The sequence below is a fragment of the Aricia agestis genome, chromosome 4, assembly GCF_905147365.1.
Source record: "Aricia agestis chromosome 4, ilAriAges1.1, whole genome shotgun sequence".
Classification (NCBI taxonomy): Eukaryota; Metazoa; Arthropoda; class Insecta; order Lepidoptera; family Lycaenidae; genus Aricia; species Aricia agestis.
The window spans coordinates 12,749,057-12,763,699 of NC_056409.1; the positions used below are offsets into that span (position 1 = coordinate 12,749,057).

General features: G+C 35.9%; 1 protein-coding gene across 2 annotated transcripts in view; it reads left to right on the forward strand.

The window, feature by feature from the left end:
• The first annotated feature begins 7,517 nt into the window (after positions 1–7,517).
• Positions 7,518–14,643, forward strand: part of LOC121725892 (baculoviral IAP repeat-containing protein 6) — a 37,822-nt gene continuing 30,696 nt past the window's right edge. For both annotated transcript variants that reach the window (XM_042113058.1, XM_042113057.1), the window contains exons 1-8: positions 7,518–7,732; positions 7,954–8,138; positions 8,703–8,831; positions 9,341–9,576; positions 10,229–10,430; positions 10,972–11,209; positions 11,309–14,165; positions 14,244–14,498. In XM_042113058.1, the coding sequence (XP_041968992.1) occupies positions 7,555–7,732; positions 7,954–8,138; positions 8,703–8,831; positions 9,341–9,576; positions 10,229–10,430; positions 10,972–11,209; positions 11,309–14,165; positions 14,244–14,498 (4,280 nt within the window). In that variant the 5' untranslated portion in view covers positions 7,518–7,554. The remainder of the gene's footprint in view (positions 7,733–7,953; positions 8,139–8,702; positions 8,832–9,340; positions 9,577–10,228; positions 10,431–10,971; positions 11,210–11,308; positions 14,166–14,243; positions 14,499–14,643) is intronic.

A 14,643-nucleotide genomic window follows, 5' to 3' on the forward strand; every position in this document is an offset into this window, starting at 1 on the left:
TATATAAAATCAGAATTTATATATACAATACAAATTATTATATAAAGTAAATTAAGTATCTTAAATAGTTTAATAATGTTAATTTTGCTAGTTACTCGTCTATTTATTGAAAAGCTAATTATGAAAAATTTTAAAATTGAGAAAAAAGCCTAATAAGCTTTTTCGCCATTTCACTTGCGCAAAGACATACTTTTAACGAATGCGTAAAGACAAAGAATTCGTGCGCTAAGTAAAAAGTAAGAAGTTACGTTAAATAATTTTAGAAATTTCTATGTATTTAATGACCTGTGCTATGTATCTATTACTGTTTAACTCAGGGGTTCCCAATCTTTTTCAGCCTGTGGCGCACTTACAAGTCAATATTTTGTCACGGCGCGGCGCCCTTCTCTACCTAGACCTATTACAAAAAGATACATACATACTAGTGATGTAACGGATATTCGCATTCGCGAATATCCGCGTATTTTTCAATATTCGCATTCGCATTCGCAAAAATTATGCGAATATTTAGCGAATGTTTTAATAATCAAAAAGGAAATTATTATATGCATGCATTTGAAATAATATAATAATACAATAGATAACACTTAGATTTTTTTTATTAAATCATACTTCTACATTCATAATTAAAGCCTCATTAGTCATTTATGAAAAAATAACTTCAGAGATCTTATCAAATCTAACATTAATCAGCCTTGTTGGTATACTATGTAAGGTTTGCATTCATTTAGTAGTATATTATTATTTTACTATCATTTTTAAATAAAGTTTATAATTTCTATTTACTAAAAATCTAAACAATTACTAGAAACATAAAACATAAAACTAACCTCAAAACAAAATAAAACTTTTAGAATGAACTTTCTGTGACTAAATTCATTCAATTTCAAATCAATCTAAGAAAAAAGGGGTGACACTACGATGTTGCCACTTTTTAATTTCTTCACTTTCTTGACAGACTATAAGCAATATCGGTTCTGCTATGTTCAATTTAAACGTGGCCGACACGAAACGTCAAACCTGTCGAACATTTTACGAGCGCTTTTTTTTTAAATTTTAAAATATTCGCATTCGCATTCGCGAATGTTGAAGATAAATATTCGCAATCGCATTCGCATTCGCGAATGTGAAAAATCCAACATTCGTTACATCACTAATACATACAAACACCGTTAGTGATTATAGTTAGGTTAAGCAAGTAAATAATAAACAAATATTTTGACAATCATCTGCCTGCTTTGTATTGTATTATTCATAAATCATAATATTATAATAATTTTATTTTATAATATTTGTGGTTATGGAATAATTATGTTATATGGATAATGATGGAGGATTGACTCACGGCGCCCCTCTTGCGTTTCCACAGTTTGGGAACACACACACAAAGTGTACAGTTTGGGAACCCCTGGTTTAATTTCTAATTAATGTTAAATCAAATGACTGAACGCAATTACTACGCCATTCCGTCCTATTTTTTTTTTAATTATGAATTTTCTATGTAATTACTGAAATATATTTTGTAAAGTTTATAAAATTTAGTTTCATTTTTACTGAGTTCCGTAAAGGGTAAAAACGGGAACCGATTACTAAGACTTCGCTGTCTGTCCGTCTGTCAGTCTTCAGGCTGCATGTTAAGAACGAAAATTAAATTAATATTTAAATTTTAAGGGGGCTCACATAAAAAAAATTCAACTTTCGCCCTATTTTGCTCTTTAATGGTACGGAACCTTTAGTGCGCTGTTTTGACTCGCACTTCGCCGATTTTCTATGTATAATATTACCATTTCGACCTTTGCAGTATGCGACTGCGATCTACAGAAATCTAAAATGCCACTTTTTTGTTTTTGAACACAACTTTACAGTTTTCGTGGACAACTACAACAGTTTTCGTAGCGACATTTAGAAATGAGAGTTTCCGTAAATAACTGTAGAGTGTAGGGTAGTTTTCGTTGACTACTACGCGCTACGTAACAGTTTTCGTAATAACCTTTGTAGACATCTGGGTACCGCCAATGATGAAATACTCAAACCAGATATGTTACTACCGCGCGCGTTGTGAAGCTTCAAATACGGCCCAATTGGGCCGTCTGTTGTTTAGTCTGCATCGAGCGTAGTCACGAACGTGCCGCGTCTTGTCTTACCTAAATAAATTGAAAATGACGTCGTGCGTGTTTCAAAAATGTATCTACCAATTATGACTCGAAATTAAACGAAACACATGGAATCTCTTACCACATGTCTTGATTGCAATAAATACCTCGATTATTTACATTTTCAGTTATTTTTTCGAACAATCTGCAAAAAATCGAATTTTCGTCATAGCTCAGGCGAAGAAAGAGACAGCGATACGATTCGACATTTAAAAATAGAACTGTCTCTTTTATGTAAACGGTGTTTCGTATCTTTTGTTTTACTTATCTGTCAAATTTGTCAATGTCTGCAATTTTGAATTTGAAAATTGTTGGGAAGAGATTTAAGCCGGAAAATAGTATAGACGTAACATATCTGTATAAGTAGAATATCATTGGGTACCACACTGACCTCCATTATACAAGTGTATAATGGAGATCAGTAGGGTACCACCTTGTGTATGAGAAACTGCTTAAAACTATAGTCGCTAGCGAGTTTTTATTTGATACCTACGTATTTATTGTAAACTCATGGTGGCGGTTTTAGTTCCACAAGTGACCGCTAGTGGCGCTGTAAAATTTTCCATACTAAAAATTTAAGTAGTCGTTATCGAGTATCGTTAAATACTACCTGTAGCTTTAAACTCATGGTAGAGCTACTGTACAGTTTTCGTAGCTGCAGCCTACATGTAGTTTTTGTAAAATTATACAAGTAGGTACGCTGGACTTATGATACCCAACTGTTTTTTGTGCCTATTTAACGCGGAATCAGCGCCCCCAATGCGGGGGAAGAGAACTAAATCTGACGTAACTTGCAAATGGCCGCATAATCGCTATTGGTTGTAGAAACTAGTATTAGTTGCAACTTGCAAGTACTCCCACTACGGCTATCAGCGCCAATATGGCGACTTGCAAACGTCATTTTCACGTCAGATTTAGTTCTCTTCCCCCGCATTGGGGGCGCTGATTCCGTTTCAAATAGGCACAAAAATAGCTGTCATTTCAAAGGGTACCTATATAAGTCCAAAGTACTTGTTTAATGGAGGTCAATGTCTAAGCCGAAGTGCCATAATAAAAAAAAAGAAATCGCAGCCGAGATCGCAGCTCTGTGTGCAAGGATTCGCGCGATATATCGCGCGTTACGCGATATTTCGCGTCCATAGATAAAGTATTATTATAGATGTAGTCTTAGCCCGTCATCCCGTGGCCATTTTGTGCTTATTTTCATACAAGTAATGTGCGTTTGTTTTCTTGAATATTTCTATTTGTCGATTATTTCGAAGCACATTATGATACAGGAAAGAAAGTCAATTAGTTCATGATATCGATTAACTATATTTCAAGTGATGAGAATCCGTAAACACACGTAAAAAGCTATGCAATTTTTATAGCCAAATTATTAATTGATGTGACATTTTTAGCACCAATGCCTTATATAGCACGAATAAGGGATTAACAAACTTAATCTTTTTAGCTTACAAAAATACCGATTGAAAAGCCTAAAAAACGTTGTTCAAAACTTACGTATTTAATGTTAAATCCACGTGTTTGAGGCATTCTTTGACCAATCTTATGGTTTATTATTTAGCGGAACCACAAAACTCCACAATATCTAGCATTAAATGTTCACTAAAAACCTTTATTAACACTTTTATTACATGAAATATGCAGACAGACTCCTTTGTTATGTCCTAGTAAGTAGGACATAACATTACACGCTTTTTACACCGATATAAGGCTCTCTCAATGTTCGCGTCTGTCTGTGGGAGCCTTTAATCTGTGGCGCAGAGAGTGGACCATTGAGGTACTATAGACTGGAGAGAGCCTTCGGTGTATATATATAATCCTTTATTCGTACTACATAAGGCATTAGTGCTAAAAATGTCACATCAATTAATAATTTGGCTATAAAAATTGCATAGCTTTTTACGTGTGTTTACGGATTCTCATCACTTGAACTTTAGTTAATCGATATCATGAACTAATTGACTTTCTTTCCTGTATTATAATGTGCTTCGAAATAATCGACAAATATAAATATTCAAGAAAATAAACGCACACTACTTGTATGAAAATAAGCACAAAATGGCCACGCGATGACGGGCTAAGACTACATCTATACTATAATACTTAATCTATGGAGTGGACCACAGATTTCAGAAGCAATACCGCTCGCATCTCAGGGCTTCAAATACCGGTATTTTTTCATAACGTTATTGCTTCAAGGGCATAGATAACGGTATGAAAATTTACCCGATACTAGAAATAACGGTAAAAATTGGAATTAATACCGGTAAATGTTATAACGGTAAATAGGATTCATAACGGTAAATATATGTTCTTTGATAACGTTACCTTTTGTAAAATAAGTACTTAATTTAATCAGTCAATTTAGTATGCAGTATGCACAAAATTATATTTACTAGACGTGTCTGGTGACACTCAGTAGTTCAGTGATCAGTATCTTTGTTCAAATATTACTAATTTATGGTTTGTATAGTAAATTATTGTATTGTCAGCACGTGCGCCGTGCGCTGGCTGCCGGACGGACTCTGTTGTTTTGCAGACGACGGGGCGAGGTGGTACACAAAGCACACGACGAGTGGAGGCAGTCAGTTCAGGACGTTCGTTCTAGTGGAGATAGAGAGAATAGAGCTAGCTGCCGCCTCGCGCCGCCGCGCCGTCTGCGTTTTTGCATGTAAACTGGTTTATGTGATCCACGGACATGCCGCGCCGCCAGAGCCCGCCGGGGACCTGCGGAGCGGTCTTTTTGCTCTTGGTGTGCGTTGGTAATACATATTGTAGGATTCCCTTTGTGCTATCGTTCGCGGTGAAATTGACCGGTCCGCCCCGCCCCATCGTGTGCAAAGCGCCTCTGATCCGACGGGCTACGCTCCTTAAAATATTCTCCGTGTTATAATACCTACATATTTTGTAAATACTATCATATAATTTTGTGCTTCCTTTTTTAAATTTGTTGATATTTTTAACTACAGTCTACAAAATATATATTTATTAAACTTAGAATTCTAGTAATAAATACTAAGACATACAAATAATAATTATCCATATTTTGCCAATCCCCCGCATTCGCCACAATTAAAACAAGTAAATAAATACGGACATAGGTACCTTGCATAATTTTCTGCATTCAGTGACTAAACAAATTGCAGCACCATCTTGACTTGTTAAGTCAAAGTTTTTTTTTAATGAAAATAAGGGGAGAACGAGCAAACGGGTCACCTGATGGAAAGCAACTTCCGTCACCCATGGACACTCGCAGCATCAGAAGAGCTGCAGGTGCGTTTCCGGCCTTTTAAGAGGGAATAGCCTATTACCAATAGGGGAGGGTAGGGAATAGGGGAGGGGATTATGCCTCCGGTAAACTCACTCACTCGGTAAAACACAGCGCAAGCGCTGTTTCACGCCGGTTTTCTATGAGAACGTGGTATTTCTCCGGTCGAGCCGGCCCATTCGTGCCGAAGCATGGCTCTCCCACTCATATAAAAACTGGTGCTCGGAAGTCGGAAGTTGGGCTGCGAGTGAGATTTGGTGCACGACGCATACCGCATACCTGATACCAGAAAATATCGTTATATTTACCGGTATTTTCATAACGATATTTTTTGGTTACGTTACTAGATATCATAAACCTATAATGCTAAAGACCAACAAAGAGTGCGAGAGAGAAGAAAATTCTTTATGGAAATATAACAAGATGAAAAGAGAGAGGCAGTGTAATGAAAATTGTAACCACTTTTATTTGACAGGTCGTCAAAAGTCGTCAATCGTTTTTATGCCCTTTCAGTATTTCCAATATATTGTTCAATTTGTTTGTTATTTTTAATAAATATTATTATATTTAAAAATGGTGACTTGTGCTGTAAGGGATTGCAGTGTCAATCATAAGAATAATCCTGAAAAATATACATTTCACAGGTAATCTTTATGTCCCAATTGCTACGATGTGTTTATTTTTGCTAATATTCTGTCTTTAGTTCTCTATTTCAAATAAAATATTGTTAATCCTCCCTTTTACTTCCATATTTTGCGTAACTAACGGTACTATTGTTCTTATATTACACAAATTTTGAAGAAAAATTTTTTACATATACGCTAGTGCTTGAATCAAATTTATCGATATGCTTATCGATATAAGATATTTTACAATAACATAAAACTAAAATAAAAATCATTTACTTACCTTTATATTTATCACCTTAAGCCCGGCCGCACATTATCCGAAATTTCTGATCAGAAAAATTTGGACGCCCGTTATTCGTTATCCTTAAGATTTTCTATACATAGTATTGGCGTTTTTTCTACAACTTTAGGTTCATGAAAACTGGTCAGATCAACTATTTAACAAGATCCCATTTTTACTATTTGGGTAAGGAAGGGGAAAATTTGTCTCTTTTTTCATTTTCTTTTTTTTATCACATTATGCTGACGCGGACGAAGTCGCGGGCAACAGTTAGTTTAAGAATAAAATATAATATTATACTATGTGTGTTGTTTACTTTCAACGTTTACTTTCAATGTAAAGGCTAATTTACCAGATAGATTTTACCTGAGTAATAAATAAGTAACTTTATAATGTGTTGTGTATACTATTTACCCCTTTAAGAACCTCATGTCATAACATATCCGACGATTGAAAAATCATTCCAAACGAAAATGTGTGTCTACTTTTCAATCGTCACCTTTTTTGCCAATTAAAATTTATGATACCTAATTTGAAATACAAAATTTGTCAAAGTTGGATATTATTTATTTCTTATAGAAACTCAGGTAAAATAATTACTCGAACGGACTATACCATCGATAGCAAAATACCATACTATCGATAGTAAAATGTACACGCACACATTGAATTCACACATTGGTGTGAAGCGTCGATAGATATTATTATTATTATTATTATTGACAGATCGAAAATGGTCACGAATTTTCGGGTTGTCAGGTCGTCTATACGACAGTATATATTATAAGTCTATGCTAGATATCGATAAAAAAAAATACCGTTATCTGGCTACCATTATGAAAATACCGGTACGTAACGATATTTTTTCGGGTATTCGATAACGTTATGAAGCCCTGTCACATCTCGTTTCGCTCCTCGAACACTTATCGAAACACCTGGTTAAAGAGCGATAAAAAACCCTGGTTAAAACATAGACTTAATATATACTTAATATATAGGTTTATGGGTTAAAAAATAGGTAGGTACAACTGGTTCCGAGCCCTGTCAACTTGCAAGAAAATGTCGCGGCGACAGTTTTGTCGCTTATGAATATAAATGACTTTGCATAATCTGTGGAAATAAAAAAATATCTGGCTACCTACTTTTCTTTGCAATTTGACAATAAAAAAATTTACAAATGGCGTTTACGTAGAAAAGACAGATGTGTTCACAACCACGATGGGTGATGATTATTTGATATTGCGAGAAGATGGTTATATTCGCATGAACTTTCCTGTTACTTCATTAACTTACCATAGTAATTTAAATATTATATTGGTAAAAACAGATTTGGGTGGTGTGCACGTTTTAGATGTAAATTCGGGAGTGATCCTTCAATCGTCTTGTCTTTCTGCAGGTAAATTTAAAATTATTAGCATAGTATAATTGCTTTTTAAGCTTTAATTAATCAGTAACAGTCAATATGCCTTAGATATTCCATACAAATGATGACTTTCTGCCGTTTTACATTGTTTTAGTTTGACAGTTCTTTATAAACAATTTGACCACATATCTCGTATTTGTTGTAAAGAAAAAACAAGACAACCGGCACTAACAAGGTCATATGCTTGGTTTCAGACGAAGGAGGTGCTCTAGGAATAGAATATGCATCTGGTGCCGATCGTGTATTTCTTTGGGACAACAGTGCTGTAGGCGCTAGAACTGACTATAATGGGGTACTGCTACTTCATACAGTCTTACAACGTCCTTTACCTTCGTCACAGGCCGATAATAATGTCAGATTGGAACTTGTTCTCTCAGAGGTATGTCTCCATATAAGTAACAAAATGTTCTCTATGATGTTATATTGTTATTTTCCTGCTGTGCTTGTGTGATTAGATCCAACTTTTATTTGGATCCAATTTATTAAAATGTGTTGTGTTGTCACCTTTAGTAATTTATTGAAACACAATTTTCAAGCTGCTGTTGCATTACAAACTCTAAATTAACAAAAAGGGTTAAGATTTGTGGTGGAACTTATTAGATAAAATATTGTTTGTTGAAATATGTATTGTATTAAATAAATATATCTTTGAGGAAGTTAAAAAGGAAATATAATAGTAGTCATTGTAACATTGGTATGTTCCAGAATTTACAAATAACTATGGGCTTTCCAAAGCCTATAATTATTGGTAACTATTTTTATAAATGTATCTATTATAAAATATTAATTAGTATTATTGAACAATTAAAAATATATTTTTTGGAATTATTATTTTATGTTTGGTATGTGGTAGTAATGTTTGGATTTGATGCAAGACCTACTTATTTGCAATCCAAATATGACTCAGCTAAATATTAATATGATAAATTACTGTCTGTTTCAGGCTGTGCTCCTATATCAATGTGTTCAAGGCTTAGACACTCATTCCATTGAAGGTTTGGGTGATTTCTTAGTTGAATTAAAAAGATCTATTGATGTTGAACCAGTAAGAAAAGGAGTTAAAGCACAAAAAGTAAGAAAAAGTTTTTATATAAAAGTCTGAAAGTCTTTGACAATAATTCATAACTACTGTATTCATACTGAACTTATCAACCTGTACAATTTGTACTGATTTACTGAATAACAAGGGATCTTGCAAGCAATTTTTAAACATCAGTGCCGTAAATAGGGTGGTGCCACCGGTGCCCAGGCACAGGGCGTAGACTCTGAGGGCGCAAGAATGGTCAGACCAGGCAGACTCTTCTTCTCTTCTTTCGAATTGCTCCCGATAAGTATTTCCCGCTGCACCCCAGAGATGTTTTCCAATGTAGTAAAAAAAAATCTACAACCAAACAAAATAAAATTTTGGAAGCCAGTTAAAAAACAAGGGTGCAGTTATAAGCTCGCACAGGGCGCAAAAAAGGCTATTTACGGCACTGTTAAACATTTACAAATCTTAGGGATTCTACCTAAGATTTGTAAATGTTTAAAGATTGCTTGTAGTTATTAAAATTATAATATTTTGATTTTTTTTATGTACAGTGGAGCACAGTTACTTTGAGCATACCACAATCCACACTTCGTCTTGTAATGGCTGGAGTTGTTCAAGAATTAAAAGGCCAAAACAGAAGGATACCGGCTCTTGCAATTGCTTCTGCAGTTGGACAAAGAGCCAATGAACTTATGCCTAGTATACGAGATGAGGAGTCAAGAGCATTGATGCATTCAGAAGCAGAACGAAAGGAAACATTTAAGAGGTGGCCACATATGGACTACAAGTAAGTACCATTTTATAATCATTATAAATATAATTTAATGTTAGTATGGATTATACATGTTTTTTCTGTAAATTTGCCTTCATTTTTAGGGTTCCCACCCAAAGGGTAAAAACGGGACCCTATTACTGAGACTTCAATGTCTGTTCGTCTGTCTGTTTCTAGGCTGTAACTCAAAAACCGCTATAGCTAGACTTCTGAAATTTTCACAGGTTGTGTATTTCTGTTGCCGCTATAACAACAAATACTAAAAATAAAATAAAATAAATATTTAAAGGGGGCTCCTATACAACAAACATGATTTTTTTGGCCTTTTTAGCTCTATAATATAGAGCAAAATAGAGTCTATATCACTAATGGCTATATGTAGGAAATTGAAATATTGACAAAACACTTAATAGTGTTAGCACTTTAATAATTAATAATAACATTACAGTAAAATAAAAATTTAAGGGGCGCTCCGATACAAAAACACAATTTTTGGCCTATTTTGCTCTACAACGGTGCGAAACCCTTCGTGCGCGAGTCCGAATCGCACTTGGCCAATTATTTTGAATACATACATACAATACTGTTTAAACATATTAGGAACATAAAGTTTATGACTACTATATAAACCTGTAAGTAATTGAATAATAAGATAAATAATTTGCAGGTGGGCTCTACCAGCAAGAATGGCACAAGCTGGATTTTACCATCAACCTTCACCTAGTGGCGACGATAGGGCGATGTGTTTTACATGTATGGTGTGTTTGGTTTGTTGGGAGAAATCTGACGATCCTTGGGTAGAGCATGAAAGACACTCGCCCAATTGTCCATTTGTCCGGGGAGAATATACTCATAATGTTCCAATTTCTGTAAGTCCTAAGGTTTGATAAAATCTATTAAAGACCTAGTCATATCATGATCCGCTGCTTATGGAATGTTGTTGTGTATAATTTTTATGTACACAAAAAAATGTCATATTTATGTTTCACAGTAATAATATACACTATTAATGCACTTGTTCCACTTTTATTAGTTTATTTTATTACAATTATGTTTCACATGACCAGTTTCGATAAAATCATCATCAGGTTTCATCGAGACCGGTCGTGTGAAACATAATTGTAATAAAATAAATTAATAAAAATGGAACAAGTGCATGAAAAGTGTATATTATTACTGTGAAACATAAATTTCCACCAAGAGGTTACGGTACATTCAATATCATATACATATACTTATGTTTGGCTGAGTAAGGTGAAAACCTTTTCATAAACATTTTCATAAAACCTCCTATCACAACATACTGAGAAGTTTTTTGATTAGTTTAACCAAAATTTATAATCATATGAAATATTTTTTTTCTACTTTCATTAACAAACAAGGCGTTTCTATTAAATTATTATGTTATAGGTCACCAATGCAACATCATGTGCAGTACCATGTTCGAATGTCTGTGTCGTATCAAAAGGAAATACTGGAGACATGATTGCTACAGGAACCAGAGACGGCAAAGTTAATGTATGGAAGTTTGATTGTGGTCTTAAATTGACAAAGTTTATACATCTATCACCCTATGACTCCATATTTAGTGGCATTTTAACTACAGACTGTAATAAAGTTTGGTCAACCAGTTTAGAAAAGGATACATGTAAGTAACTTTTATTACAATTGTAGTTTATATAACATAATATGTTTTGGCTTAATATTATATATTTTCTGTGAAACTAATTTGTTGTCTCGTTTTCAGCCACTTATGGAATAAAACTTACTGCAATGACATTTCTTGGAATGAACTCACAACAGGAATATAATCAGGGACAAAATTCTGATAACTCTGAAAAAGAAAATACTAGTACCAAAACAAAACCTTCCCTTGTATGTGCAGTAACCATTACTAGAACTAATTCACCACTATCCGACCAGCCTATTCAGGATGATTCTAGAAAGGCACTTTTTGATTCCGGGGAGCCAAATAATTCCAAGGGAAGTATAGAAGCAATGAACGATCAAAACGAAGCAAAAAATAATGTACCGTGTTCAAATAAAATGTTATTCCTTTTAACATATGATATATTTAGTTCTCTAGCTGGGTCAATTACTACAGTAGTTCAAACCTCAAATAGTAGCGGTAACTCTAAACCGGGAGGCAGCAAGAAAGTATACACCGTACAGAGGACTGACGATGCTAATATTTACGACGATATTTACTTCCAATTCTCCGACGAGGATACAGAGCTTCCGCAGTGCACAAATAATTTATTAGACGAAACGATCAGCAACGTGATAAACCTAAATGCTTCATCTAGTAAAGAAGATTGTAAAATATGGGACTCCAAGAAATCTGTCTACACGAAACATTTAAAAGTTTTGCCATCACCGCCGACGGCGCTCCTGCCTGAACTCGTGCCTGATTCTGGACAACCATGTATGCTCGATTTCGTTGGAAAGATTTCACAAATAAAAAGTTGGAAAAGTGGACACCTGGAATCGGTCGGAACGAAAGTTGTCGATCAGACTGACGCTAGTCAAGGCGATATCCCAACGTTTACGCAGTACTTGAACATGGCGGGTCAGGGGCCACTAGAAATATCCGATCTGAAGTGGTATGAAGGTAGTGAGGTCGCAGAAAAAGTGACCGTGAAATTCGCTGGAAGTAAAGTAGGCACACAGACTGCAGTGAGTAATATGAATAATGATGGTTTCGAAAGTGATCCACCCCAAGAGGATGTAGTCTCGCAAGGGATTGCTGTACAGTGTCTCAGTCTTCCGAACAATCTAAATATAGACGAAGATTCAAGAGTAACTCATATTCTTCCCACTGAAGACAAAGAACACTTGTTGATCGTTATATCTACTATCGATCCGAGTCTAATAAAATTGGTCGAAGAATCAGATCTAGACAGTGAAAGCAAAATGGAAGTAGACGAGTCGTCAGACTTCGACCCTAAATCTGATAGATCCGATCTCGACCCAAAATCAGATAAATCTGATCAAGATCCAAAATCCTACCGATCTTACAAACCTGATCATGGGCATCCCAAATTTTATAAGTCCTTTAAATCCGAAAATAGCGATTCACAAAGGCTAAGCCAATCTTATATGCTGCTATATAAAATTAATAATAAAACTTCAATTTATACTTTGGAGGACAATCCTACTTCAGTTAAAGAGTTACCATTTAACGAGAGCCCTGTCGATTTATGTCTTCTACCAATCAATAAGGAAAACGAGTATACTTTCGCTGCCGTCGGATTCGATGGGAATCTGCGTTTGTACTCTTTGCCAGATTTTAATTTACTATCAGAGAAGAATGTTCCAAAAGGCCAATTTACATCTGTCGTGTACTGCGCTTCAGTGGACCGTCTCAGCGTCTCCACCAAACATGGAATGATATATTTCTATGCATTGAATAACTCTGAAAAAGATTCCACTGACGATGTCAACGAAGACGAGCTGGCCAACTTAGATTACGACATGCTACAGCTCCGCGATGAAACACCCGGTTCTCCGCCGCCAGTTATTATTGCCAACAAATCGTATTTATCTACGAGCGACCTAAGATCTTTAATGGACCTTACAGGTTTTTACGGCTTAAATAGCACCGTTCCATATAGCGCCGTGGTTCCGGGATTCTGGTGCGAGCTTTCACCGGCCCAACGCTCTAGATTTGAACATCAAAACAACAGGTCGTGGCGACTCCAGAACACGTCGTCGACGTGGGACGAGCACGTACTCGAGTTGACTTTACCTTACAGCGCGTTACTATCGCACATCGAATTTAGCTTTATTTTACATGCGGCCGGGTCAGTTAATTTACCTATAATACAGGTAACTCTATTGAAACAAAATCTGCACGGAATAGGATATAAAAAGGATGCCTCGTTTAGTCACATAACAGAATTGGTTACTCGGTTGTCGGAGTCGCCGGATCAATATCCCGTCATAGAGGCAGATTTATCGAACTTAGAAAATCCAGTAAACAGTGAGGAGTACCTTCAAGCTCACAATGCCGAGATTTTAGCGGGACCTTTGTTATTATCTTCCGGCTTGGACATGACTCAACAAGCTGGCAAATTGTTGCTAACTAGTCCGAGATTGTATCGGGCCCGGGGCCGAACGTTTTTAATTCACATTAAAACCTTATTCGATCCGGCCAAGGACATGTCCAAGGGATCTATAAAATCAGGTGAAAGTAGCGCAAAGAAATCAGGATTTATCGGGTGCGATTGGTTGCATCAAATATCGATTACCGTTTGGGCGTGTCCACATACCGACGTGCCCTTAGAGAGACAACAAAGAATTGCTATGTTAGAATCAAAAACATTTTTGCAAACATTGTGCGATACAGCCATAGGTACCTCTGTTATCGAAAAGAAGAAACTAGCTCTGGACCTGTTAAATTGGGTCATATCGGTGAGACTCCAACGCATACGACTCGCAAAAGTGGACCAAGATAAGGATGCCCCGACTCCAATGGAAGCACAGCAGCTGGAGTGCATACAAGAAATTACCCACTATCTACCCGAGCTAATTAAAAACTGCATTTTATGCGGCAACAGAAGCATCGCGAAGAAGTGTGTCAAAATAATATTGATAACGAGCGAGTAAGTTAATTACTTTTTATATTTTATTGAATTAAAGGATCTATTATGCGCCAATACTCAAGCTCGACTTATTTTCAGAGGTGCAAGTCAACTACCGAGGCCTTGGAAGACGGATTTTGATTCAGCATTGACAAATGTTCTGATTTCCTGCATACCTTTGGTGGGTGTTTGCGACTCACCCGGGGCTCTGAAGTGGTTCATGGCGTTATACACGACGCGAGCTACCAGAGGCTACAACCCGGATCTTGTTACGTGCGGGACGACGCTGCTAGAACATGTAGCCCGTTGTTTGCGAGACCGAGACGATCAGTATCATCAATTATTACGAGCCAGGTATGATACAAATACAATTAAAGAAATACTAGCTATTTGACCGAGCTTTGCTCGGTTTTCGATAAATCACGAATAAAATGACATTTTCTAAAAATGATTCCTAGCTAGATCGATTTATCGCCCCCGAAACCCCCTATATACTATT